This window comes from Haemaphysalis longicornis, unplaced genomic scaffold (genome assembly GCF_048455015.1).
Source record: "Haemaphysalis longicornis isolate Haplotype H1 unplaced genomic scaffold, Haemaphysalis longicornis Haplotype H1 scaffold_668, whole genome shotgun sequence".
Lineage (NCBI taxonomy): Eukaryota > Metazoa > Arthropoda > Arachnida > Ixodida > Ixodidae > Haemaphysalis > Haemaphysalis longicornis.
Window position 1 is genome coordinate 71,840 of NW_027526418.1, and position 26,454 is coordinate 98,293.

The 26,454-nt window shown below is 47.5% G+C and overlaps 1 protein-coding gene across 1 annotated transcript in view; it reads left to right on the forward strand.

The window, feature by feature from the left end:
* Positions 1 to 21,626, forward strand: part of LOC144144211 (A disintegrin and metalloproteinase with thrombospondin motifs 18-like) — a gene marked incomplete at its 3' end in the record, with an annotated part of 34,597 nt that extends 12,971 nt beyond the window's left edge. Inside the window, exons 4-7 of the mRNA XM_077675583.1 lie at positions 5,452 to 5,501; positions 7,219 to 7,360; positions 15,875 to 16,054; positions 21,491 to 21,626. Of these exons, the coding sequence (XP_077531709.1) occupies positions 5,452 to 5,501; positions 7,219 to 7,360; positions 15,875 to 16,054; positions 21,491 to 21,626 (508 nt within the window). The remainder of the gene's footprint in view (positions 1 to 5,451; positions 5,502 to 7,218; positions 7,361 to 15,874; positions 16,055 to 21,490) is intronic.
* Positions 21,627 to 26,454: the final 4,828 nt, after the last annotated feature.

Sequence of the window (26,454 nt, forward strand, 5' to 3'; positions counted from 1 at the left end):
TAACAAAACATTACGCAAATATGAGGCAGAAAATCAATACATAAGTGATATTTGCAGTGTTCCTTTATAAAAAAATCATGGCTGCTTGATTTTTGCGATAGCAAATAAAATACTACATCCACTGTATTCACTCTGTCGCCTGCTGTCGCTTGCGCCACTATAGCTTCTGGCGGCATTTTATGAAATCAAACGGCAACAGTTACGAAAGGTTCCACTCGACAGGTTTCATGTTCCGCTTGGTACGCACGCGGAACAGGGCAACGTGGTTCTATAAACGTTGAAGTAGGGTGCCTCGATTCTCGCGCGTCTCCGCCGTACGGCAGCGCTGGCATCGAGGCACCCGGCCTCGACCAGGGGACCGCGGGAAATTTAAATTGATTTGAGCGAACCTCTGGAGTGTTTACCTTGCTAGGAGCGCGACGGAAGAGTAACAGCATGGGCGGTGAGCGGGAAAGTGAAGGGAGGCTTTTACTCGACAAATGTCGACGAAAGCCTATCGTATTTTGTCGACATTTGCAACGGAAGTAGCAGATATGCGGCCAATTTTGTTTTTGTTCGGACAAAATGCTGAAGAGCAGGAGTGGCGAAATTTCGGCGCGCGTTAGAGATCACCGTGTGGTCAAAATAAATCTAGGCCATCCACTACGGTGTTACCCAGATGCGGCTTCGGCAAGTCAAGAGATCATATGAATTTCGGAAAATTGTAGAGGCAGATTCATGGAAATGTATGGGTACGCGCAAACATGTGGCTTGCGGGTGAACACCCCCGACCCCGAGACGCACACGCATGTGTCGTGCGTGCGTGCGTGTGTTTATGCGAGTGCACGCGCATATGTGCTTTGTGTACGCCCGTACGTTTGTGTGCCTGTGCATGCGTGTGCGTTTGAGCGTGCGTACGTACAGTCGGGGACTTAATTTTGCAGACCACGAGAGCGCGTGGCAAAAGCCACCGAAGCGCGCCGGAGGCCCAGCGCCTGTTGTCGAGACCGGCGCGGCGCGCATGCGCGTCCTGTTTTACTCGCAGGCACGCCGATTTTCTCGCTTCCTACAGCGGTGCTGCAATGGTCACTCAAGCACCCTGTTCTGTGCAAGCACCGCATAGCGACGCCTTTGTAGCATTCCTTTCTTCCCGATGGCACATTTGGGGACTGATGTGACGATTGTGCGGGCTTTGGCGCAAGTGCTCCTCGCGTCCTGATAAACACCTGCGCGTAAGGTTTTGTTTGTTTTGTTTTGTGCTTTATCGTTCATAGAGAATGAGACTAGCGGCTTGCGAACGGCGTCCCCGAATGAAGCGCGTACGAAGAACAGTCTTACGGTACCACGCTACCGACGACTGTATGAATAGCGAACCTTTATTCACCTTGTTTATTTTGTAATTTGTCCACTGAATATATATTTCAGTTCGCTCTCCACTGCCCATAAAGTAGGCGATTTGCAAGTTTGATAAAAGAAATTATTTCGGTGTTTTTGCTGCCTTCTTCATTACTTAAAAATGATAGAAATGCGTATACCCATATAAATTGTCTGTTCGCTCTACCCGTCGCATTCGTAAAAATTGCACCTCGGGTTCCCATTGAATGCCGTAAAATTATTCGCTACTTTTGAGAACCCGTTTTTGAAAGGGACATTTGCCGGCTTACTACTAGGCCAAGAGGTGCTGTTAGGCGACGAATTCGTGCCTACGGGGATGAATTGCTCCAAGGCCGGAGCACTTTTTCAAGGTCGGCTTGCATTGTTTTATTATGAGGTTTTAACGCGCGGATGCTACACAGGCGATTAGGCGCGCCGTAGTTGAAAGTACCGGATTAAATTTGATTATCTGAGGATGTGTAACATGCGCCGAAATCCCGAATACACTTGAGCCTTTTCACTTTTTGCCCCCATCAGAAAAGGGCCACCTTGCAGATGCCCAGCGGAGCGGAAGGACAAGGTCAACAACGAAACCGGAGCTGATTGTTTTTCAGTGGTTGAACACCCGTTCATTAGTGGAAAAAGCATTCGGAAGGCTCTAAGTAGCGATTAATATCACGGCGAGAAGTAGTGAATAATGTTATGGCGTTCCTCGATGAGAACCCGAGGTGTCGTTTTGAATAATGCCGACGCCCAGAGCGAACAGACGATTTATATGGGTACGCATTTCTATCATTTTTAAGTAATGAGGTAGGCAGCAACAACACCGAAATAATTTCTTTTATCAAACTTGCAAATCGCCTACTTTATGGGCAGGGGAGAGCGAGCTGAAATACATCTTCAGTGGATAAATTACAAAATAAAAAAGGTGAATAAAGGTTCGCTATTCATACAGCTGGCATTTGGTCGTCGGTAGAGCGGTACCGTGAGACTGTGCTTCGTACGCGCTTCATTCGGGGACGCCGTTCGCAAGCCGCTAGTCTCATCGTCTATACACGATAAAGCACAAAACAAACAAAGAAAACATTCCGCGCAAGTGTTTATCAGGACGCGAGCAGCACTTGCGCCAAAGCCCTCGCAATCGTCACGTTGGGCCCCAAATGTGCCATCGGGAAGAAAGTAATGTTACAAAGGCGTCGCTATGCGGTGCTTGAGTGACCATTGCAGCACCGCTGCAGGAAGCGAGCCAATCGGCGTGCCTGCGAGTAAAAAAGGACGCACATGCGCGCCGCGTCGGTCTCGAAAACAGGCGTCGGGCCTCCAGAGCGCGCATCGGTGGCTTTTGCCACGCGCTCGCGTGGTCTGAAAAATTAAGTCACTGACTGTACGTATGGGTGTGTGTGGGCCTGTGCACGCGTGTGTTCACGCGCATGTGTGCTTGTGCGTGCGCGCGCGTTCACGTGTGTGTTCGCGCGTGTGTGTGCCTGTGTCTGTGTGTGCGTTCGTGCGTGCGTGCGTGCGTGTGTGTTTGTGTGTGCGTGCATGGGTACATGTGCGGGCGTACGTGTGTGTGCCTGTGCGTGCGCGCGCGCGTGTGAGCGTGGTACGTGCGTATATGTATGTGTCGGCGCGGGCGCGTGTGTGTTCACGCGCATGTGGACGACTGTGTGGTTTACAGAACAATAGCTAATCCGGATGATGTTGCTACTTTACAATCTGATCTAACAAAGTTAACAAATTGGTGTCGTACATGGCAAATGGAAATTAATACAGATAAGACAAAATATGTAAAATTTTCTACAAGTACTGATCAATCCCCTAATAGTTACATAATTAATCATACGCAAGTTGAACCAGTTTCCTCATTTAAATATTTAGGAGTTTTTCTTAATGCAAAGCTGACTTGGGACTCTCACGTCGAATTTATCATTACCAGAGCGCTGAAAAAACTTGGCCTCCTAAAGCATCGATTACGGCAGGCTAACTCTGACACCAGGCTTCACGCTTATCTTTCGCTAATTAGACCTTCATTAGAGTATGCGTCAATAATATGGCACCCCCACCATCTTTATCTTACAAACTTACTAGAGCCCGTTCAAAATAAAGCTGCAAGGTTCATTTTATCATCATACTCCCGACAGCAAAGTGTATCTTCCTTGAAAAAATCTCTTGCCCTTCCACCCCTTGCCACGCGCAGAAAATTTTCCAGGCTGTCATACTTCCACTCTCTGTATCACAGCGCCCACCCGTTGGCACGCACTCACATTCGTCCAGCCCCGCACGTTTCATCTCGCCTTGATCATGCGCATAAAGTCCACCCTGTATTCGCCAGAACAAATGCTTATCAAAATTCCCCGCTTCTACTCAGCATCGCCGAATGGAATTCATTGCCATCCCACATAGCCATCTTGACGCAGACTTCATCGTTTCAATCTGCACTCTTAGCCTTCCTTGAAAATGAATATTTATGATGTTTTTTTTACGGCTTCACATCTGTATTTCCGCTGTACGGCGCTTCTTGTGCCTAAAATGTTTTTTTTCCTTCTTAGTGTAGTAGTTCCTATTGTTCATGTGGTTGATTTATTGAACTGTGTTGCCAAGAACTGATTTTATCTGTGTATAATTTAGTCCCCCCCTATGTAATGCCCACGGGCCCTTAGGGTATGTATGTATGTATGTATGTATGTATGTATGTATGTATGTATGTATGTATGTATGTATGTATGTATGTATGTATGTACGTATGTATGTACGTATGTATGTACGTATGTATGTACGTATGTATGTATGTATGTATGTATGTATGTATGTATGTATGTATGTATGTACGCACGTATGTATGTATGTATGTATGTACGCACGTATGTATGTATGCGTGTATGCATGTATGCATGTATGCATGTATGCATGTATGCATGTATGTACGTATGCATGTATGTACGTATGTACGTATGTATGTATGTATGTTTGGGCGTGTGCACGTGTGCTTGTACGTGCGTGCATACTTTGTTGTGCGTACCTGTGTTTGTGTCTGTGCCTGTGCATGCGTTCGTGCGTGCGTCTCTCTCTCTCTCTCTCTCTCTCTCTCTCTCTCTCTCTGTGTGCGTGCGTGCACGCGTATGTATGCTTGAGTGGACGTGCGGACGCGTGAATCCACTCTGTGCCTGTTCGTGCGCGCACGTCTGCATGCGTTCGTGCGGGCCTATATGTATGAGAGCGCAAGCACGAGAATGTGGGCAAGTGCACGTCTGTGTGCACATGCATGTGTTCTGTTTGTGTTCCACAGGTAATAAAAATTATTCCGGAGCCCTCCATTACGGCGCCGCTCATCGCCTGCGTTGCGTCGGCGCGTTAAGCCCTACCATCGATCGATCGATCAATCGATCAATCGATCAATCAATCAATCAATCAATCAATCAATCAATCAATCAATCAATCAATCAATCAATCAATCAATCGATCGATCGATCGATCGATCGATCGATCGATCAATCTTCTGTGTGTGCGTGTGGACGTGTGTGTGCGTGCGCGTGTGTGTTTTAGCGGGGTGTGCACCTTGATTGATTGTAGGGTTTAACACACCGGCGCAACGCAGGCGATGAGGCGCGCCGTAGTGGAGGGCTCCGGAATAATTATGACCACCTGGGGATCTTTAACGTGCTCCGAAATCTCGTACACACAGGCGTTTTTGGTTTCCACCTCCATCAGAAAAGCTGCCGCCGCGGCCGGAAATCGAAGCCTCGACCTCGGGCTCAGTAGTGCAACGCCTTAGCCACTGAGCCACCGAGGCGGGTGGGTGTGCTTCTTGCGCAGTCACATGTGTGCGTATTTTGTGTGTGTGTGTGTGTGTGTGTGTGTTTGTGCGTTTAGCCATAGAAAAGCCTAAAAATACCGGTATTCTTGCAAAACAAAGTTTTGATTGATTGATTGATTGATTGATTGATTGATTGATTGATTGATTGATTGATTGATTGATTGATTGATTGATTGATTGATTGATTGATTCTGACGAAGGTCGTATTCTGAATAACAGAATTATTGCGAAGCGATGATTTCACCTACACCTACCCTTGTCGTTCTCCCTTCTTTTCTTTCCAGAAAGGACCTTCACGCTCACAACAATGGAAAAAAGGACCCCAGCGTGCTGGGTAAGGCTAAAGTATGACTCGCGGCTCCGGCTGCTGTTTAAACACCGGGCGAAGCGTCGTTGCTAGACGGTCATACAGTTCTACCCTAACCTTCACAATGAAAAAAAAAAGGTTTTTGGAAAAACTGAACGCGTAAAGCTTTGGGCAGACGGATTCACGAAGAGCTATAGGTACTCAGTCCACGGTTGAGTGCTCGTGTTCTTTTATAATCGCTTACTTCTCTGGGTCTGCGTAGCTGACGGACGATTAGTATAACTTACGGGCATCTTAGGGCTAGAGCAAGAAGGGCACGGATGAGGTTTGGATTGGGGAAATATAATGGATCGCGTAACATTACGCTGCAACAGTCTAGCAGCTTCAAAATCCTCCAAGCCCAGGTGTTGCCGTTGTTAATTATTTTGTCGGTGCACGGGTGATTGCGACCGCTGAGAGCCACGTCAGATGTGCGTCGTCAGTCATCGATCACCAGTTTGTAGGTAGCCTCGGAGTGAACAAAAAACTGTGTTTGATTCCTCTGTCATAGGAATCGGTGAAACACGAAAGCGAAATCTGCAGCTGCGCATGATTTGCGGCTCGGCGGCTGTCTTGTGGTTGTGCTTGGCGAGCGACGTCATGCTGGCGGGTCGCTTCGGCAAAGGTGTACTCGCGCCATTTCCGTGACGGATATGACGTCAGTGAAATCTCGATGTATACCGGCATAAAACACTTTCGTGTTCAAATATAATACTTGAGAACGAACAACCCTAAGTATAACGTACTCTTTAGTAGTAAAGGTTGCTTCTCCACAAGAAGACCCTGTGTGCAGGGGTGCACCCTTCACAAGCCGCTTGCTTCATTGTGCTGGCGTCATTTCCGTGACGGATATGACATCAGCGAAATCTTTGTATATCGCGGAATGAGACACTTTAGTGTTAAAACCACCGATGAGATAAATTGCGAAGAGGCGTTTGTAGCTTATCCTCTTAAATAGCGATGGAGTCATTCGCTTAAAAGGTGGCAGTGGCTGACAACGTTTTTTTTAACATTGATATTTCAACTGTATTGCGTACAAACAATAAATTGAATCGAAATATAAATGCTACAAAACAGTTACAAAATGTAAAGTGGAGCAGGTTACACGTGAGGGGTCAAACCCTTGAGAGGCAGCCGTGCTGTTCGCGTCATCACAGAGGATTAGGTTACACTTGACAGAAAAAAAATTACATTTAACAATCTCATTTCACCATAAAACACATTTTTATCGAACATGGTTCCAACTCCAGAAAGCGAGGTGCGTTGCGAACTTATGTTAATAGATTTCGTGAAGTATATTGATGCTCGTCAAGCGCCTAAATGAACCACGAGGGCAAAATAACATACAACTTCCGTACAACCGAAAGACTCTCCTTAACATACCGGTCATGCCCATTTTTAAAACTGCTGGCCTAATATTGCTAAGAAATGACTTGTCTTAATGACGCAAGGTACGCAGTAGCTTGGCTTTACCCCGTCTAGTACATTTCCGTGTACCACACAAAGTTTTAAATATCCCCCTTTCTGTTTTTTTATTGATTTTTACTCGGTTTCAGTAAACATTTTGCTCACTCATTCTGATTCAAGTTCGTGTTTTATAAGGGTAGAATTGGTTGCTCTCTATCATTTCGTTATAACGACCAATTCGTTATAAACGAAAGCAAAGTTCTCCACGCGTATTAGACGGCTCACCTGTTTGACGCAGGCAAGGCGTACATAGGCGGCGTGTGCTCGGGCCACTTCGACAACGTCGTGGTCGAGTTCGGCTCCGTCAACCCGCACCGGAGGCCGATGACCACGTTCGGTCTCCAGGCTAGTCACGTCGTCGCCCACGAACTGGCTCACAAGTAAGGCCCCTACGAATGTCGGCCACTCTCCCCTGTAACCAGCCAAAAAACACAACAAAAGATCCTGTCGAACAACAGAAATTTCTGTTGTACAACAGGAATTTCCGTCTTACAACAGGGATCTCTCTTGAAACGACAGGATGGTCTGTTGTGCGACAGGGATCTCTGTTGTAAAACTACAGAATGTCTGTCACATGACAGACGTTTCTGTTGTACAAACGGCAGAATGTCCCATTCCATTACAGGACCATGCTGTCGTATTTTCTGCTGTGTTTTATAGCGTAAGCTACACTGGCCGAGGTTGAGTAGTTTACGCGGCTCCTGGAGAGCCGTGCTGCGCATGCGCATGCGCGAGGCACCGGCTCCGGCACACAGCTGGCGCGCCGCAGCCGGTGCCGCCGCGATTGGATTGGACTGGATTGAATTAAATTCGATTGAATTGGATTCGATTGGATTGGATTAAACTGGATTGCATCGGAATGAATTGGATTGGGATGGAATGGAATGGAATAGCAATCGTTTTATCAGCAGTAAGCATGATAATCAGCTAATCCTAGACAACCAGGAAATCTAAGAATAACCAGCTGAACTTTAGCTCACGCTACGTATATCCTGTCATAGCCGAAAAAGCCACGCTACTTTTTTTGACTGGGACGTGTGCAACTCTCTCGAGCTGTTGCACGTCAATTCCTTTCCTTCGAAATCGTTAAAGGGGCTGTGAAGACCAAATATAAGTTTGTTCTATTAAAAATTCTTTGGTGAGTCACTCGGCGTTGTTCCAGGCACCAAAAAAGTTGTTTTTAGCCGAAAAAAAACGCAAAAAATACTGGACAACCTAAATTTCCCGCTACATGACGTCAATAGTGACACAATAGCGGAAACAGTAAAAACATAGTTCTCAGACTGTTAACTGCTCGTTAGCTTTCGGATGGCACGATTAAAGGGAGATAGAGGCCCCGAAATTATCTCCCAGTCATGTTTTTCGGTGGTGGCTTAGGTGGCCAATCGCACAAACAATTACTGGTGACGTCATAAGGACCTGGCGAGAAGAGCATTCACTGCGTTTTAACTGCGTCGCTTCTTTTCCCTTATATAACATATTTGTCCGAAGTTTTAAGTACAAAACACTTTACGGGCTTGCCTTGTCGTCCTATCTCGCTAACGGTCGATGCGACTGCTGGAATCAGGCGCTGCAGCGAGATAACGGACCCAAGTAGAGGCGTCTGTACGGGGCTCAGGGAGTCACGCTGAGGCTTCAAAACCCACACGGATTAAATAGCCATAACAGTGGGAACCTCGTGAAGCGCTGGCGCTTGTCATACATCTCCCGGTTGTTTAGCGCAAAGAAAACGCCAAGTACATTTCAGGCAAAATCTGTGTATATAACCGGCAGCCCCCGCGTTCATTTAGTTAGGAACGCTCGTTGGGTTTGTTTTTACAATAGTAAGAAAAAAGTGGCCGGGAAAGAAAAAAATGGCGCGTTCGAAATGACGCAGAAAGGCTCCAGCCGCTCAAGAAGAAAGTGCCGCGTTCACAATGACGCAGAAAGGTCTGGTTGTTTAACTCTAACAATGACGCTGACACGTACAACCCTTCTCTGGTCACTGGCGACGCAAGCGTGGTGGTGTCAAATGCGGACGACATCATGATCGGCCACAAATCGCAGAACCAGTTTGACGACGCCAAGGCAAGTCTGGCGACCATGCAGCCACATAAGAAAAAAATAACGCGTTCGAAATGACGCAGACAGGCTCCAGTCGCGCAAGGGAAAAATTACGCGTTCGAAATGACGCAAAACAGCTGCAGTGTACGGAATTAAAGCAAGCGCAAAAAGAACAGAACTCCCGCTGGCGTAGTTTCAGGCAGGGGGTGCGCGAGCACTGCGAAGGCGGGAAATTTGAAATGCATCAGCTGGCAGTGTGAGCGGATAACGGCGCTGCTGCCCATTATGGCGAATCACTGCTCTGCACTTCCGACAGCTTTCACATTGAGTGGAACGGCTTTCATTTTTTAATAAAATTGGTATGACTGTTATCCGTACAAAGAAGTTTGTTTAATGGCAAGTGTGTAGAGTTCGCGTGTGCAGTAAGTTGTTGACTTTTCTTTTTTATATTATCGTCTCCCCGCTTAAACTTGTATTGCGAAAATACCTTGTCGTCATTAGTTGCTCCGCTCCGTTTTGTTACTCGCAAGTTTGTGGTGAATGTTTCGTACTGTGCCGGATACTTTACTGTTGTAACCACCTCACGTATACTAAGTGGGCTGTTAGGTTTTTAAAGCAAGTTAATAAATAAATAGACAAATAAATAAACAAACAAACAAACAAACAAACAAACAAACAAACAAACAAACAAACAAACAAACAAATAAATAAATAAATAAATAAATAAATAAATAAATAAATAAATAAATAAATAAATAAATAAATAAATAAATAAATAAATAAATATGCACCCTTCCGTCTAACGACGATGGTTAAACGCGAAGCTTCCTGGTGTTTGATTCCTTGGTGGGCCAATATCCCCCACGGCGAGTATGTGCAAATCTGGAGGTACGCACCACTTTTCTAGAATACCCACAGCAACTCTGGGGTGTGCACTCCGTAGGCCTAACGTTCGGGTTTGCGGTGTGTACGGCGCGAATTGGTACCTGCTGCTTGGCTTCCGCTTCGACCACGTCGAAATGGAGCAATCGCATAGACGCCGGCTAAACGCGAGGGACCCAGATTCGACTCCGACCACGGGGAGCGGTTTCTTCTTTCACTTCACCTAGCGTCACCAAATAAAGGGTTTTAGAGTATCGGCACTCTTTTCTCTCATTGTCATGGGCCGCCAGGATGTTCATTGGTCGGTCGGCACCACGTGATATTTGTTTACTTATGGGCGCAGCCATTTTGTTTCTGGGCGTCTCTCTCTCTCTCTCTCTCTCTCTCTCTCTCTCTCTCTCTCTCTCTCTCTCTCTCTCTCTCTCTCTCTCTCTCCCTCCCTGCTGCGCGGACGCTAGAGTGGCCGGTTACACTCTGCCCGTCACAACCGGCGGCGGTTTCGTTGGGAGAGATGGCGACATGCAAGCCAGAAACAAAATGGCCCCCAGACACTTCCGGGTGTACGAAGTTGCGGTACTCTTAATCGTAGCTTATTTAGTGATGTTAACTTCACCCACCATCATTCATCATCATCGTCAGAGAAAGTTGGCTTCAGTGCAGGGCGAATTGGCAGACAACGCATCAATGAGGAGACTAAAGCTTCGCTTTCATAAACAAATCAAACTTTATTTTGCCTTCATGGCCCCGCCAGGGGCCGTAATTGCCGCCATCACTCTCCCGCGCTTTCATCAGCGTTATGCTGCCGTCAGGTTCCCGGTAACTGCAATGTTAACTCGAAATGTTTTCCAGAACTCTGTTCAGGTGTAGTTCCTGTCATTGGACGAAATTATTGTTACGAAGACGATCAGATGTTTAAGCGGTGAAGTGAGAGTTTATTTACAGGGCCTGGATGAGAACGGTCGCTGAGCGTGCTGTCCGAGCCCCAAATTCGCCAAAGAGCGCCTCGTTCTTCTCATCGTCGCCCCGGTCTTTCCATAGGCGTGGTTTGCCTGTGCTTTTATATATATATATATATATATATATATATATATATATATATATATATATATATATATATATATATATATATATATATATATATATATATATATATATATATATATATATATATATATATATATATATATATATATATATGAGGGTGTTGAACCGAAAACCGGAACTGAACCGAGAAAAGAAATAACGGTTGCCTGTTCATGCCGAAACGGTTCGACCCTCCGTTGTTGATATTGCATGCACAGTCAATGCAATTCAGACCTTTTTTTCTTTCACTTACCATCAACTTCGTACCCGCTCCCGCACTTTCCCTTCCAGACAATCGAACATTATCATGCTCTATGTAACAACAGGGGAAATGAATGAGCACCAATGTAGCAATGGTCTATTGCTGCTGGAAGCGCGAGCGTAGTGCAAGCTTACCAAACGAAATGTCACTCTCGGCAGCTTGCAGGGGATATAAAAGGTCTTTGCCGTTCCCTAGCTGCGACTCTCTCTCTCTCGAATATCGTCAGACGGCACTCGAGACACTGGATAATTTTAAGCACGGCTACACCTGTCGCGCTGCCCTTGGCTGCCTATTGGAACTTTTTGAATACTTTTTGATACTTTGGAGAGATGGGGAGAGAGTTGCGTAGCCCAGTGCGTTCGCCTACAGGGTTTGTGAGTTGCTCAAGCGTGTCAAGTCGCCCGCCGGGAATTCTTTTTTTCTCGTTTTGTTTACCCAGTCGTTGTTGAGTCAGAAATTGCTCAGATCTATTATTGACTGTTGCGATTCTTAGAGAACGCTGAGGAAAGCGAGCACTCTATACGCGAGCACGCGGAGTTTTTGTAATCAGGAACGCTTTAGAGCAAGCATTTGAAACACAATAACTGTAAATGCTACACGAACGACACTCGAAACGCGAGAAAAACAATAACTCTTCGTATTCAGGCACGTCGTCGAAATATACTTAGGTTAGCTTCGACATCTATTTTGAATCTTGTCAATTAGCTGCCCACATAAAAAGCGGTAGTCGTGCAGCGTGTCGTTGATACCGTGTCTGCGAAACTAGACATCTCTGAGCTCAAATTGCGCATGCTCGTAGATAGCAAAAGGTCTCCCCTTCCTTCTCCCTGCATTATACCCTGTTCTCCAAGGACGTCAAGGTACCTAGCTGCAAGAAATGTATATCGTGGGCTGAATTCATGTCACGGTGTGTGTGATAACTGCGGCCGTAGACCTTGCGTCACTGGCCAGGTTCCAACTTATTCGTCGCATCTCAACAGTCTTGTGGTGGTCGAAAGCTCCTGGTTGCCAAACTATACGTACAGCAAACTTTATTAAGGTCGAAGCCCGTTAGGACCTTGGAATGTACGTGCCGATGTCTGGCGATGTCCATGCGCAAGGGGCTTTACGTGATGATGATGATGATGATGATTAAAGGCCTCCCCTTTGAATCGGGGTGACGGCGTGCGCCATCTAGCCTATCTTAGTAGTTTGAATTTAAATTTAGTCCCTCAACTCGGATTTCTTTTTAATTCTGCCCTGCCGCTACCCCTGGCTGGGATGTTATTTTATCGACTTCCCTGCTTTTTTTCCACCAATACTCTAGCCGCTGCTTAGTAATACCTACTGCTGACCAGTTAATGCTTCCATCACTGTTGCGAAGGCCAGTGCCTCAGGAAGTAGGACTTTCCCCCCAATTCTATCCGGCTGAATCTTTTGGCATCCTATTACTATGTGGTCGATTGTTTCTTTATCCCTGCCACATACAACACATGTATCATCCTGGGACGAATATTTGCTCATATAGGTTCGAGTTCTCAAGCAGCCAGCCCGCGCCTCAAAGAGCAACGCACTACCTTTATTGTTGTCATAAAAGTTCTCTTTCCGGATCTCTTTTTTGCTTGCTTTGTAGATTCCCAGCGATCCCTTCTTTTCCATCCTCTCTTTCCACATGAGCGTCTCTGTTTCCTTCACTTGCTTTTTAACTGCCCCCCCCTTGTTTATTTGCCGCGGTCAAGGTATATTTAGTCGCCAGCTTTCGCGTCCTCTTCCGCCATTGGGTGTCCACACTTTTAAGGTACATGTACCTGTGCACTCTGGCTGCCCAGTTCTTCTCATCTAAATGTCTAAGCCGCTCCTCAAATCGTATCTTACTTTGCGCTTCCCTCGCCTCAAATGAAGCCCAACCCATATCGCCTTGTACCGCCTCATTTGTAGTCTTACTGTGAGCTCCCAGTGCTAATCTGCCGACTGCCTTTTGGTTAACCTCCAGTCCCGACAGGATATCGGACTTTAAGCATAATACGGCAATAGAGAACGTGAGCGCCGGCACCATTACCCCTTTCCAGATGCCTCGCACTACCTCGTACTTATTGTATCCCCACAGTGCTCTATGTTTCATTACTGCTGCATTTCGTCTCCCTCTCAGTTTGAGGTGTTCTTCATGGGCATTCAGGTACCCTTTTCCTTCATTAAGCCAGATCCCCAAGTATTTGTACTTATTTACTAATGGTATGGCTTCCTGTTGAATTCTTATTGGTGCTGTATGAGCTTCCTCGTTGAACACCTTGACTCCAGATTTCTGTGGGTTAAAATGTAGGCCTAGGTACATTGCCTCATCCCCACAAATGTCGGCCAGTTTTTGAAGGTCTTCCGCATTATCTGCCAGCAACACTATATCGTCCGCGTACACCAATCCCGGAATCCGTTGCGCCACCAACTCTCCATTGCTTCGGTACGACAAGTCAAAGCCTAATCCACTCTCCTCCAATCGTCTTTCCATTCCTCTAATGTACAGTGTGAACAGCAATGGCGAAAGGGGGCACCCCTGTTTTAAACCTCTTCGAATGTACACGGGCTCTGTGGCTGTACGTCCTTCCCATGTAATATGCGCCTTGTTATCCTCATATATTGCCCTTATCAGCCCCACAAATTCTGACCCAATCCCCTCTTCTTCCAGTATATGCCACAGCAATCCCCTATCTACGTTGTCATAGGCTCCCTTTATGTCCAGGAACAGTAGCCATGTTGGTCTGCCCTGTGCTGCCGAAATTTCGATGGTCTGGGTTATTACGAAAATATTGTCTTCTAAGCGTCGACCCGGCCTAAATCCATTTTGCAGTTCCCCTAAAATACCGTTACTTTCCACCCACTTCAACAACTCGACTTTTATGGCTTGTATAGCTAATCTATAGAGCACTGACGTGACTGTAATCGGCCTGTATGAGCTCGCCTTGTCCTTCTCTCCCTTGCCTTTATAAATCAAACTCATTCTCGTGCGCACAGCATTGTACGCCATCTATCGAGAGCGGCGCGCACTGTAGTACCATCCGCGTGCCATCTGGGGGGAGCGCCGGTAACTGCAGTGGCAAGGAGCGCGAATTTCAAAGGGTAGAAAACGCAAAAATAAAGCATAAACCCTAAACTATCTCACGATAATTTGCGACAAAAGACGCCGTGAACGATGCCGAGGGTGCGAAGTACTGGGACGCGAATTGTCTTTCGCCTGGCTCTTGTCATTGACAGTGCATTTACTGCACCTCAACATCATTTAAAACTCAGTGTGCATCAGCATGCACGGACGATGACGCTCATCACACAAGCAATACACAACTTGCGTCCCAGTGCTTCGCACCCTCGGCATCGTTGATGACGTGGAGATGTGTGATTTTTTTTATATCTTTTTATCCTCATCGATGAAACGAACGACTGCGGTCAGCACATCGCATGCAGATAAACTATGGTCAACAGTGACTGGTCTATTCTCCAAATACTTCAACATTTGGTGCATACGAACACGCTCCGCAGACACAGTCTTGTGCTCAATGCATATAGTAGTGCCGGCTATGCGTTGTAGATGCTCACTGTATAAGCAAGTTTGTTGCAGTACGCTGCCAGACCAACATGCGCTGAGGTCTACCTATTAGGAACAAAAATATCAGTCTACCAGTCGCGGTAATCGCGGTAAAGTACGAAGAAATTAAAGCGAAGAAAAAATTAAAGCCGTTTTACTCAATGTGAAACCTGCCGGAAGTGCAGAACAGTGATTCGCCATAATGGGCTGTGCTGCCGTTAGCCGTTCACTGCTAACACCCCATGCAATTCAAATTTTCCGCCTTCGCAGTTCTCGCGCGCCCCCGTCTGAAACTGCGCCAGCGGGAGTTCTGTTCTTTAATTTCGTATGCTGGAGCTGTTTTGCGTCATTTCGAACGCGTTATTTTTTTTCTTGTGCGGCTGGAGCCTTTCTGTGTCATTTCGAACACGCCATTTTTTCTTGCGTAGATGGAGCCTTTCTGCGGTATTTCGAATGAGCGATTTTCTTCTTGAGTGTGGAGCCGGTCTGCGTCATTTCGAACGTGCCGTTTTTTTGTTTTTTGTTTTCTTGCGGGGCTGCTTTTTTCGCTTCAGTTCCCGTTTCAGTTTCAGTTTATTATGGCAGTTGAAATTTTACAGCGCATAAATAACTTACTATTGTATAAACTAAACTAACGAGCGTTCCTAACCAAATGAACGCGGGCGCTGCCGGTTAATTACGTATGTTTTGCCTCAAATGTACGTACAGTTTTTTTTTTTGCTCTAAACAACGGGGAGATATAGGACAAGCGCCAGCGGTTCACGAGTTTCGAACGCTTATGACTATACAAACCGCTTGGCTTTCGAAGCCTGTGGGGTACGCCGCGGCGACAGGGCTACAACGGAACGCCCTGTTGCTCTACTAGGGTCCGGCGAGCGAGCTACGACGAAAAGGCGAGCGCCTAGAGTGCTCTGCACTTGAAAGGCGCGGAGACGATGCAACAGTAAAAGAGCATTTGATAACTATCTCCATTGGAGGCCATAAAGCTTTCGCCTTCAAAGCGCGTAAACATACTTAAGTGCCCCAACGGAAGTTTTAATTTTGTTGACGCGCGTGTGACTGACTGCGCAGCCTGGGCGTCTACCACGACGGGCCCCCGACGAACGCCGAGTGCTCGCTGGACCGCTACATGATGGGGCCCTGGCGGACGGCGAACACCACCACCTGGTGGTCAAACTGCAGCCTCTCCGTACTCGAGCAGCTGCCCGAGCACCCTAAGTCCACCTGCCTCAAGCCGCTCTCGGCCGATAGGTGAGAAGCAGGAGGAAAATGGCTGCCGCTTAGCTTATCTAACCTTGGATATGCAAAGCAAAAGCTTGGCTTACTCTGGTTTCGCTTGGTTAACATTTGATGTAGCTGTATTTCCGACCCCGGCTGAAAGCCGTTCGGTCCCGTGCAACGCTTACAGGAGGCGGGCCGGAGAACGCGGCGTTCATTCACGGCGAACGCGTCGTTCCTGTTCGCCGGGCGCGAGACGAGTCACGTAGCCCGAGAAGACCCAGTGGCGCATGCATGGGAAGCTGCGGGGGTGATCGGCTGCCGATCAGCTGATCGGCCGCGGCCGTTAGCTGAGCAGAACGACCAAAAAGGGGGTCTTGTGCGCAGCGCCGAAAGCGGGCCCGGCGAATCACGCGGTGCGCTCCGAGGGGTGCGTCGCCGGGGGTGTGTCTCCGGTCAAGATTAACCTGCGCATCCTCCGCGAAACCGCTGGACTAAAGTAGTAAAGCTTTGCTTTAATAAACCGTATTTGCAGTATATGCCATCTAGACACGGGTGCTTCTCACTGGTTGAAGCCCAGCATTGACTTTGGCAGCACGTTCCAACGGGCCTTTTTGCTCGAGTGGGTCAGAGCCGCCCAAAGCTGCCTCCCATTGATCAATAGAGGTGATTAGGGGTAAGGGGTTTGGGGGCACACCCACATAGTGTGTGGCACGTGGTGCCGTCCTCTCCGCAGAGAGGGCACAGCTCAGGATATAGGCGATGAAGGTATTTGAGGCACGGAAGGGTTTCTATGCCTTCCTACTCGGCGAATAGTAGAAATAGAAAAATTTGGATCTTGATCACAGTTAGGGTGAACACGGGAGCGCGTGTCATTCCGTGCGCGGGAAATGCCTGTCGGCGTACCGGGTAACTTCGCACGCGCATCACGTAGCCTCGTTGCAAACGAACTGCGCATGCGTGCGAACTTACCCGGAACGCCGACAGGCGGCTCCCGCGCACGGAATGACACGCGCTCCCGTGTTCACCCTAACTGTGATCAAGATAGTACGAAGGGATTCGGAGGGCGCGTGACAGGGAAGCAGGTCTCCCTGTTAGTGACATTTCTATGTCCTCGCCTCGCTCCAACGTTTCGCACTTTTCTCGCGCCAACAACATATTTTAGTTGCGGGTTTTCCCACGTCATATGCATGCACTTCTTATTTCCCCCGCATATATCTTTACCGTGTTTTGTTTGCCTAAAGTGTACGCATGTCGGCGTGGCAGTTACAAACAGTCATCCTTTCCACAAAAGGCATCACAGCACATACGAGACAATATTGTCACGGGAAGACGAAGACGAAGGGAGCTGTGGACCCAACCTCCGGAGAAGAAGAAGAAGATGCAGCTGTGCGGGCTCTCTTGTGGCCGACATCGTGCACATACAGTCGAACACGGATATATCGAACTCCAAGGGGAACGCGAAATAGTTCGATATATGAAAAATTCGATATAAAAAATAGGGGGTCTGAGACCTCACCTATGGCGGACGATCACTTGCCGATCGTCGCATTCAAGAATGACAACTAATTCCGCACTCACGACGCAACAGGACGCTTTATTTCCGTGAAAAAAAAAAAATCGCTGGTCTTGGCCTGCTTCTTCGTCCTAGAAATGACATTAAAGACGCTGGTCTCGATCTTCTCGAGGCTGCACAACTAGAAAATTCCAGCAGTACGCTGCGCCTTCGCACACCATGCACAACACGCACGCAAAAGAAGAACATCGCGCACGTACCACAAGAACTTTGAAGGTAACAATTCCAAGGCTCTCTGAACGGACTCCAACAAAGCGCTCGCGATGGTCACCTCCGAGAGAAACAGTGATCTCCGAAAGGTGCGGGACAGCTCGCCAAACAGCAGCAACAGCTGCAAAATGCAAAAGAAGGAGGAGGCCGCCAGCGCCTTCGTTCCCTCTTCCCTTTCCCGAGACGACATCGGGGGAAGACAGAACCAGAGATAGAGGGAAAAAAAAACTCTTTTTCGGCAAGCCGGGGAACGTACGCAGCCGAAAAAAAAAAGGACGTGCGCAGTCGGGGCATCCCTACCTCGCACTGTCACATTTTCCAAGCGTTCGGGCTTGTGTGCCTAGAGAGATTTAGCATACCGGGCTCCGTCCGCTAACGCTACGGCGGCCGGTAGCGGGGCCCGACTGGGCAAGCGCAAATTCGTTTCGGTAGGGGGGATTAGTTCCGCGAGCCAGTCTTCGCCATGCCCGCGCATTCCTCCACATCCTCCTCAACCTCAATCGGTGGTGCAGCGACCGCCGAAGGGCACCTTCAAGCTCGCGCGGAATTCGATATACCCAATGTCGGGAAAAATACGGTTCGATATAAACGTACGAATTCCTATACTTTTACACTGAATTTTCAAGGGGATAATTTATGAGTTCGATATAGACAATAATTCGATATACCCGTGTTCGATATATCCGTGTTCAACTGTAGTTGGTCTCTTCTATTTGGCCTGCACTTTATGCATGAGTTCAGAATAAGCTCAGCCAGTTCAGCGTAAGCGCCGCCACTGCAGAACCGGTCCTGCACTTTTGTCGTCTGCTTCTGCACCTCCTCCCTGGGAGGTGCGGGGAAAGCCTTGAACTCATCCTGCACTCTCTGTACCCTTGGTAAATCGAAGAGAAAAGTGCAGGCGCCACGCGCTGCACTCGAAAATCGAAGACGCGAATGCTGCACTACCTGAATGAGTGCAGCGAGTGCAGCAAAATCGTAGATACCTAGTTTAACTGCATCGGTCGCATCTTCCATGGTTCATTTCCTGTGTCCGGCCGCCACGGACCACTGTAACTTAGGAGTGGAGGACCCACACGCACTTGTCGCAGTCAGTGTGCGAGGTGCACTTGTGTGACCTGAAGTGACATTATTTCCAGCCGCGACCATAACCTGTAGGCGACGTCATCAAGGACGTCATTACCAGGGACGGCAGTGCGGTGCACTCCAGCCATAGAATTTCCTACTAATATATACTAGAGGGAAATCTGGTGCCACTGTCTAGGGGAGCCGCGCTTCAACGAGCGTTCCGCAATCTACCGGGATGCAGGCACGTTCCCCTTGTCCTTGTCATGGCTCATGAACAGGCTATGAAGTTGGCTATGGCTGCAAAAAAGCAACAATACTACTGTAGAAGGTTCATCAAATCAATTTTGTTATCGTAAAATTGAACATCTCAAAAGATTAATTTGTCAATAATTATTTAGAAGGTACGATAAACAAGAAAAAAATGTTGCCCTTTTTTGTTGATTTTGGCTTCTAGACAAACAAGAAGCCGTATGGATAGCTAAGCCAAGCAGCGAGGACCGTCGCTAGCGGCAATGGCGCCCCCCACGGCCGCCCGCGACTGCAGCGACAGATTTCCCTCCAGTATATATTAGTATGAAACTCTATGACTGGGGCAGCAGTGGGTATGATGATGATTATTATGATGCCCTCAAAGCTTTTGGCACGCGCCCACAAGGGGGGATTGGCAGGGGCTGACTCGTTTGTTGAAATTCGTGAGGAACCTAAAAATACTAATTTATTTCCAGAAAGACAGAGGCTGTAAAATCAAACTTCGTTGTGAATAAAACCCGAATTACCCATTAATTATCCCTTCTGCAATTTAAACGACATGAAGCAGAAAGAAAATCTTGAATACATTTAAATATATATATATGTGTATATATATATATATATATATATATATATATATATATATATATATATATATATATATATATATATATATATATATATATATATATATATATATATATATATATATATATATATATATATATATATATATATATATATATATATATATATATATATATATATATATCCCTTTTTGCATACCCCAAATTCGTTGCACCAATAGATAATATAAGTGGAAAACATAAATTCAGCCCCGACCGCTTAATTCATTCCTTGAAAAGCAGTTGTCTAGCTGCCGATAAACGGCCACATGCGAGAAAAAAATGTTCGCTTGTTTCAGGGACCTGGTACCGCACACATATTTCCGTCGGCGGAAGCCCTGTTATGAACAGATAGAAATATGAGGAACAAACATTCTCACATCATCACCGACGTCGTCGCCGTCATCATCATAATCGTCGTCGTCGTCATCGTCATCATCAATCATTGGCCTGCTTAAGTTCACTGCAGGCAAAGGCCACTCTCAAAGACAGATTTTTTTCAGTTCATCTCTTCACTAAGCCTTTAGGCCTCCCCTAAGTGGTTCCCTGTCTCTAGGTAGCACTAGAATTTTCAGCAACCAAGCGAAAAACGTCGTAAAATCCGCACATGAGGACTGCTAATAGTAGGAGAGTGTACAAAAAAATTACTGAAATTCTTCACGCCTGACTGGGTCTTGTTTTGTTCCGATACCTCGGATGTAAACAGAGGACAGTTCGGACTTCCCAGGCTTCCTTAGACATGCTTGAACAGTAGAGTTTGGCTGGTGCGAAAACCGCACTTTGACGCCTAGTGGCGCCCGAGAAAGAAGACGCAAAGCCGGGCATCCATGGGCCTCCCCGATTTACCAGTCCTGGATGGTCCGAGGGAAGTGTCATGAGAATATATTGGAAAATCGAGCGCCCGATCGCGTCCCGGGCAGCCCGCGGACGATCCGAAACCGCTAATCGAGGAGGCCCCATATCAACGAGCGTTTTGTTCACAAAAATACTTAAGCCCTGCTAGTGCTGCGTGCTACACACGCGTCGGTCCTTCGTCCACCTTTCATTACGTCCCCCATACGAAGACGTCACATTTGCGGGCGAGTTTAAAATGCGTTTTATGACAGAGCCCATAGTATTGGCTGGATTCCTCCGGACGAAACGGTGAAAACTCCCCAGAAGCGTGCGTTATAAGGGGAAAAAATCCCTGGCCATCTCCACTAACGTGATACCTGCTGAAAGGCGAAGCATTCAGTGTATAAGTGTATTCTCGGCACCTTGGCGTTTTTCCCCCGTATATCAAACCGTTGGGAGGGTGAGGTACAAAGCTTTGCTGTAAAAGTCTCGTGTCTTTTATGTACGGAGCGTTCTAGCGCGGGGCTTAAACGAGTGCCTTACGAAGCGTTCCAACGCGAGGCGTAAACGAGTATCCCGGTGTTTTTTAGTACGCGTTACCAAGCGTTCGAGCGCGAAGCGTAAACGAGTGTCCCGGTGTTATTTTTAGTACGCGTTACGTTATAGCGCGCGGCGGAAAATATTCTCCCGGTGTTTTAGTACCGTGACTACATGAGACGACGGTTACGACGAAGACATGAGACGCCAACAGCCCGAGCCCCTAAGGGGCTTCGCTCCTAGAAGGAAAGAGCAGTGACTGAGACCTCCCAGAGCAAACTGCTGATAATGCAATCGTGGTTGCACTTCTTAAGTAACCCGCACCTTCCGAATTCTTGAATTGACGATATGCGTGCGCGTATACGTTCGCAGGCTCCGGGAGCTGCTGCCTCTGAACAGGTGGCGCAGCTGGCCTTTGCCGGGCCAGCGGTGGGACGCTGACGACCAGTGCCGTCTCTTCCTGAAGAGCCAGGCGGCGCATCATGGCGCCAAGCCGGCTGACATGAAGGCGAGCACAACCGTTGCAATCTCCCGCCTTTCACTGCTAAGCAGTATATGTCTCATCCCCGAGTTTTCATTCCGGTGAAGCCACTTTACTCAGCGCCGCTCCGGCGTTCCTTTTGGCCGCAGCCCGACCTCTTTCGCGAGAGTTATTTGACGGTGTCTCTCACGTTATAAAGGAGCCATGAAGTCGAAATACAAGTTTGTTTTATTCGAAAGATTTCCTATTTTTACTGTCCCCAGCGCTTGTCCGGATGCAAACGATGTTTCATTCACCGAGAAAAAGTAATCAATTTAAGTTAAAATTTTGATTTTACCGCTAAATCGTGTGTTTTCGCAGTCTGCAATGATTTCACAGGGATCGACCACTACGCAGCCGACTGGAAAGCCTTGTTTACCGTTAGTTAACCTAGGTGGCGCCACCATGCCGTGGCAAGCCGTTTTCTGGCTCTGATTTCCTTTTGACAGTATTTGAACCTGGCTTGTTTTTGTTCAGGGAGGAAATAATCGTTTCGTAAAACAGAGTGCTCGCTCGACAAATATGGTCACGTAATACACCGTTGCATGCGTCAATCGGCCAGTGTAGCCAGACAACGCAAAAGACCAGAAGTCCTGTGCAGCAAAACCAAGCACAGTCCGCGCAGTACCAACAGCAGTACGCATCGGTACTTCTATGTTTACGTGTGCTTTAGTAACTTCCACTGTTGGTCCCACCATTCTCATTGCTTTAAAAAGAATGTGGCCTAAATTTAAGCACAAGAGCCCGTTCGGCAAGCTTATAAGCTCTGCCTAATTTGCGTTTGCTTTTGCCGGCCTCCGCCAATCGCAGAGCCGGCTGGTATGACATCATAGGTTCTGTTGCGGGAAATGAGCGAGTAGGTCCGCATCCTTTCATCCTTCCCTTTTTTTCCTAATTATACAGCTTATTTGAGCGAAGTTTGCTTTTATAAGTGGTGTCAGTATGATTCTAACGAGGCAATATTTTGAATGAACCAAGGTTGTGCTTTGCCTTCATGGCTCCTTTAAAAAACACGCACATAAGCGGTTGCCGGTTTATGCGTGTACGTTCGGTGAATGGAGGGAGGAGGGGGGGGGGTGCACACGAAGCTGTAGCTTTCATGCCCTCACTAAACACATGTCCGTTGAGCTGGCGGGAGGCTTACACGTGGACGTCAAACAGCCGAATGCGACCTGTCTGTTTGTCTTCAATTGTCGAGCGGATTGGGTTGGTGTGTTACTCAAACAGTAAGATGCCTACGACGCGGGAGCGAAACAGGCAGCGCATGTTTGTTCGCTAGAATAAAGTTAAAGTCCTTCCGAGTTTCATTCAGCTAAATAGATGGGAAGTATGCTCAATCGCTAATTACAAACGAACGTGCTTGTGTCGTGCACTCCGTCGACTGCGTCCAGCTCCGCAGGTCATCCCTTCGCAGAAAGTAAAGGCACTAATTTTTTCCTTCTTCCTAAAGCTTTTTTCTGCTCTCTTCCTGCTGAAAAAACGGACCCCAGCGGAAAGGGTTCTGTGCCTGTCGGTTATGCAAATCGGTTATGCAAACACCGGTTATGCAAAAAAGGCCGAATTCCGTCACCGAGTGATTTTTCGCGGATGCCGTTCCGCTCCGGTTTCCGTTCCGTTAAGTCTCTTTTCTCTTCTTCCGCTGTGCAAAAACAACGACCGGCAAAGGAAGGAGTTCCGTACTCCCAAAATCCGGTTCTACGGGAGAGAAGCCCATTCGGGCGGAGAGGGACTTTTTACGGAACATCCTCTGTTCCTATTTTCCGTTGCGTTGGACCGGCTTTATTCCTGCCTCCCAGCCGAAAAAAACGGGCCCCGGTGAAAGGAGTTCCGTACTCCCGAAAATTAGTTAGAGGGGAGGACGTTTTACGGAACCCCTTAGTGGCGGCCGTTTTTTGCGGCGGGGAAACATACGAAAACATGGTTAACCAGACAATGCATTAGTGCGCATGCCGCCTCGGCGAACGAACCGCCCACAGTTGAGGCTGGCTCTTCGATTATCAGCGCCAGACTCACTTCGGATAGCCCATGGGTAGTCCGAAGACTTACCTTTCCAGGGTAATACATGCTATAGAGTCGAGACTAATCATTTTAACGGTATCGTTGCCGTGTTTATGTTACTGTTCACCGGGCTACCGGAAGACTGAGTTTCGTTTACTGCTGAAAACGGTAGGACACATTTTAGCACACCGTTCGCGGTTTTTACGTATCCCGGCTTACCGGCCGCCGGTGTGCAGTAGCGACACCTGATTAATTAGTCTCAATCAAAGGGCACAACACTTTGTTGCTTATAGCTACTTGATTTCGTTTAAAATAGGTTGAATCTTTGAACCCTCGGGATTAAGCGTTCAAAAAACTTATTTGCTGTGCGAATGCTGCAGACATCTCCTGCAAGGCTTTAAAACAGAAACCATGATATCGGTGGCGCCATCTACTGCGGACAGTTGGAATCAAAAGTAGAATTCACGCCTACGCTAAATATTCCGGCATGAAATAAGTAGATTATGCTGCAATAAATTACGCAAGAACCTATATATATTGCGCCCCATAACAATGTTGGAGGCATAAGAACGCTTTGCGAATTTCGTAACTCATCCGAAATTTTTAAATTACGATAGTATGCCTTATGGCATAAAGACAACATTACAGGTATAAAGGAACCCCCGTTTCGCGGAGAAACACAAGGAGGAGGGGGGTGGTGGGGCCTCCATATCCACCGATGGAGGTCTTTGATGCGGAAGAGGCTTAGCACAACTGGGAGCGCCATTTTGCGCCCCCGTCTGAGAATGAATGAATGAATGACTTTATTTCAGGGAGGAGGCTATAAAGCCCTGTGGGTAGGGAATGGAAAGTAGGATTGAAAAGACGCCACTAAGTGAGAAAAAACGTATTTTATCGTGATCCTGAGCATCGTCTCGTGCTTATATACACCGGGCCGTGTCCGGGCAGTCACCACCTCTTCCCCCTATCCCGCAACCTCTCTAGGGTACACAGACATCTTGTCGGACTACCGACACAGACGGCGAATTTTCCCCCATTCCACACAACCAACTCACAAGGGATGGAGCAACAACGTTCAGACGACTTCAAACTACCACATATCCACACCATACCCTTCTTCATGCCATCTATCTAACAGACTACCAAGCCTCCTGCAACTACGGCCGAGCGCCCGGTACCCTATACCATCAGTGTGTGGGAGTACAAAAAAAACACCGCACCTGCAACCAATCCGCGACCCTCCATACAACAGTGAGCGGCGCGGTTGACCAGCAACGACCCTACGCTCCAGCTTGACCTATTGCAAAGGGTTCGTGCAACTATCCGCAGCCAGGGATCCCGGACGCGTATAGGCGTTTCCTAGTCAGCACAGCCAAGCGACGCATGGCGCCATCTAGGGCTATGTTTGAAGCTATATCCACATGCTTGCGGCTTTCAATTGAATCGCTCTGAACCGCTTGGCCTCGTTATGTAGTAGTTCCGCTCCTGCGGAGCAAACATCTGAACCCGGGTCGAAATCCCGTTACCGCTTTTTTTTTTTCATTTTCAAGTGTTTGTCATACCTGAATATTTAACATTTGTTATCACGCATATAATCTATTTATGACATCTTTATGCATTATAAAGGGATTTCGGGTATTTTTGTTGCCTTTTGGCCAGTTTCAGCTACTGCATCTTGTACGTTTTTGCAGGTTTGCCCTTTGAGGTCATTTTTCTGTTGAAACGTTTTCTACACCGTGGTTTTAAACCGTTGCAGGTCAGTTTTGACTGTTATTTATTTCAGTTTGGGTGGTTTTGCATGCCTTAGGTATGCTTATGCTGTGATATAACCCCCATAAGCAAGCTCAGGTGACGGCTGCCGTACTGACTATAGGAAACGCATATACGCATCCCAGACTAGCGACCCCCTCCACCGGGCGGGTGCCCCTAACAACTGCACCCGGTTGTTCTCAGTAAAGATTTCATTCATTCATTCATTCATTCATTCATTCATTCATTCATTCATTCATTCATTCATTCAGTCAGTCATTCATTCTAATACCAACCAACCTAAAAACATCTGATTTTATCGGATGTACCAAGCATCAAGCGCGAGCGCACTGCATTTGCTGTAGTCAAGACGCGAGGGTACACTTCGTCGGCGCAGGAAGCTCGGTGGGGGGGGGGGGGGGGGGGGGGGGGGGGGGGGGCGGTAAAACCTGTGCCAGTAAGTTACCGTTCACGGTAACTTGTCACGCATGCGCAGTCAACTCCCGCAATCACGGTACACGTAGCCTAAATACGGTAACGGTATGCTAAAACTCCCTGATCGATTAGCCTCATAGCTTAGCACTGTAGGTACCTGAGGCGGGTAACCATTCCTCTCACCTAACCGCCACTTGCATAGTTCGCGCTGGAATGTTTTATCGTGGCGTGTGTGCGCCAGCGCTCTTTTTTATTTCCGATCAGCAAGGGGGACTGCGAGTGTAAGCCTCCAGACTTGTTTTTTTCGGAATCGACCACCTCCTGTTGTTATTCTTTCTCTGTGTCCCACACCAGTTTGGTCTTCATTCACGCTTCCTTGTCCTCCTATGCGCCTCATGCCTCCTCTCAATGTCTCCGTCCTCTTTGCGTTCGTAAACAATACATGTGAAGATACACATACCTACTTTTGGTGTTCCGTTCTTATATGACATTACCCATACTGTTTTTTTTTGTTTTTTTTTTCATACACGATTACAACTGCAGTCGCGTGAAGACTTGCGCGTGGCAGCAAAGCTATTCAACAGTACCTGGGTGGAATTTTCTACTCAGATTTTTCATTCTGCATTGAGTTTGG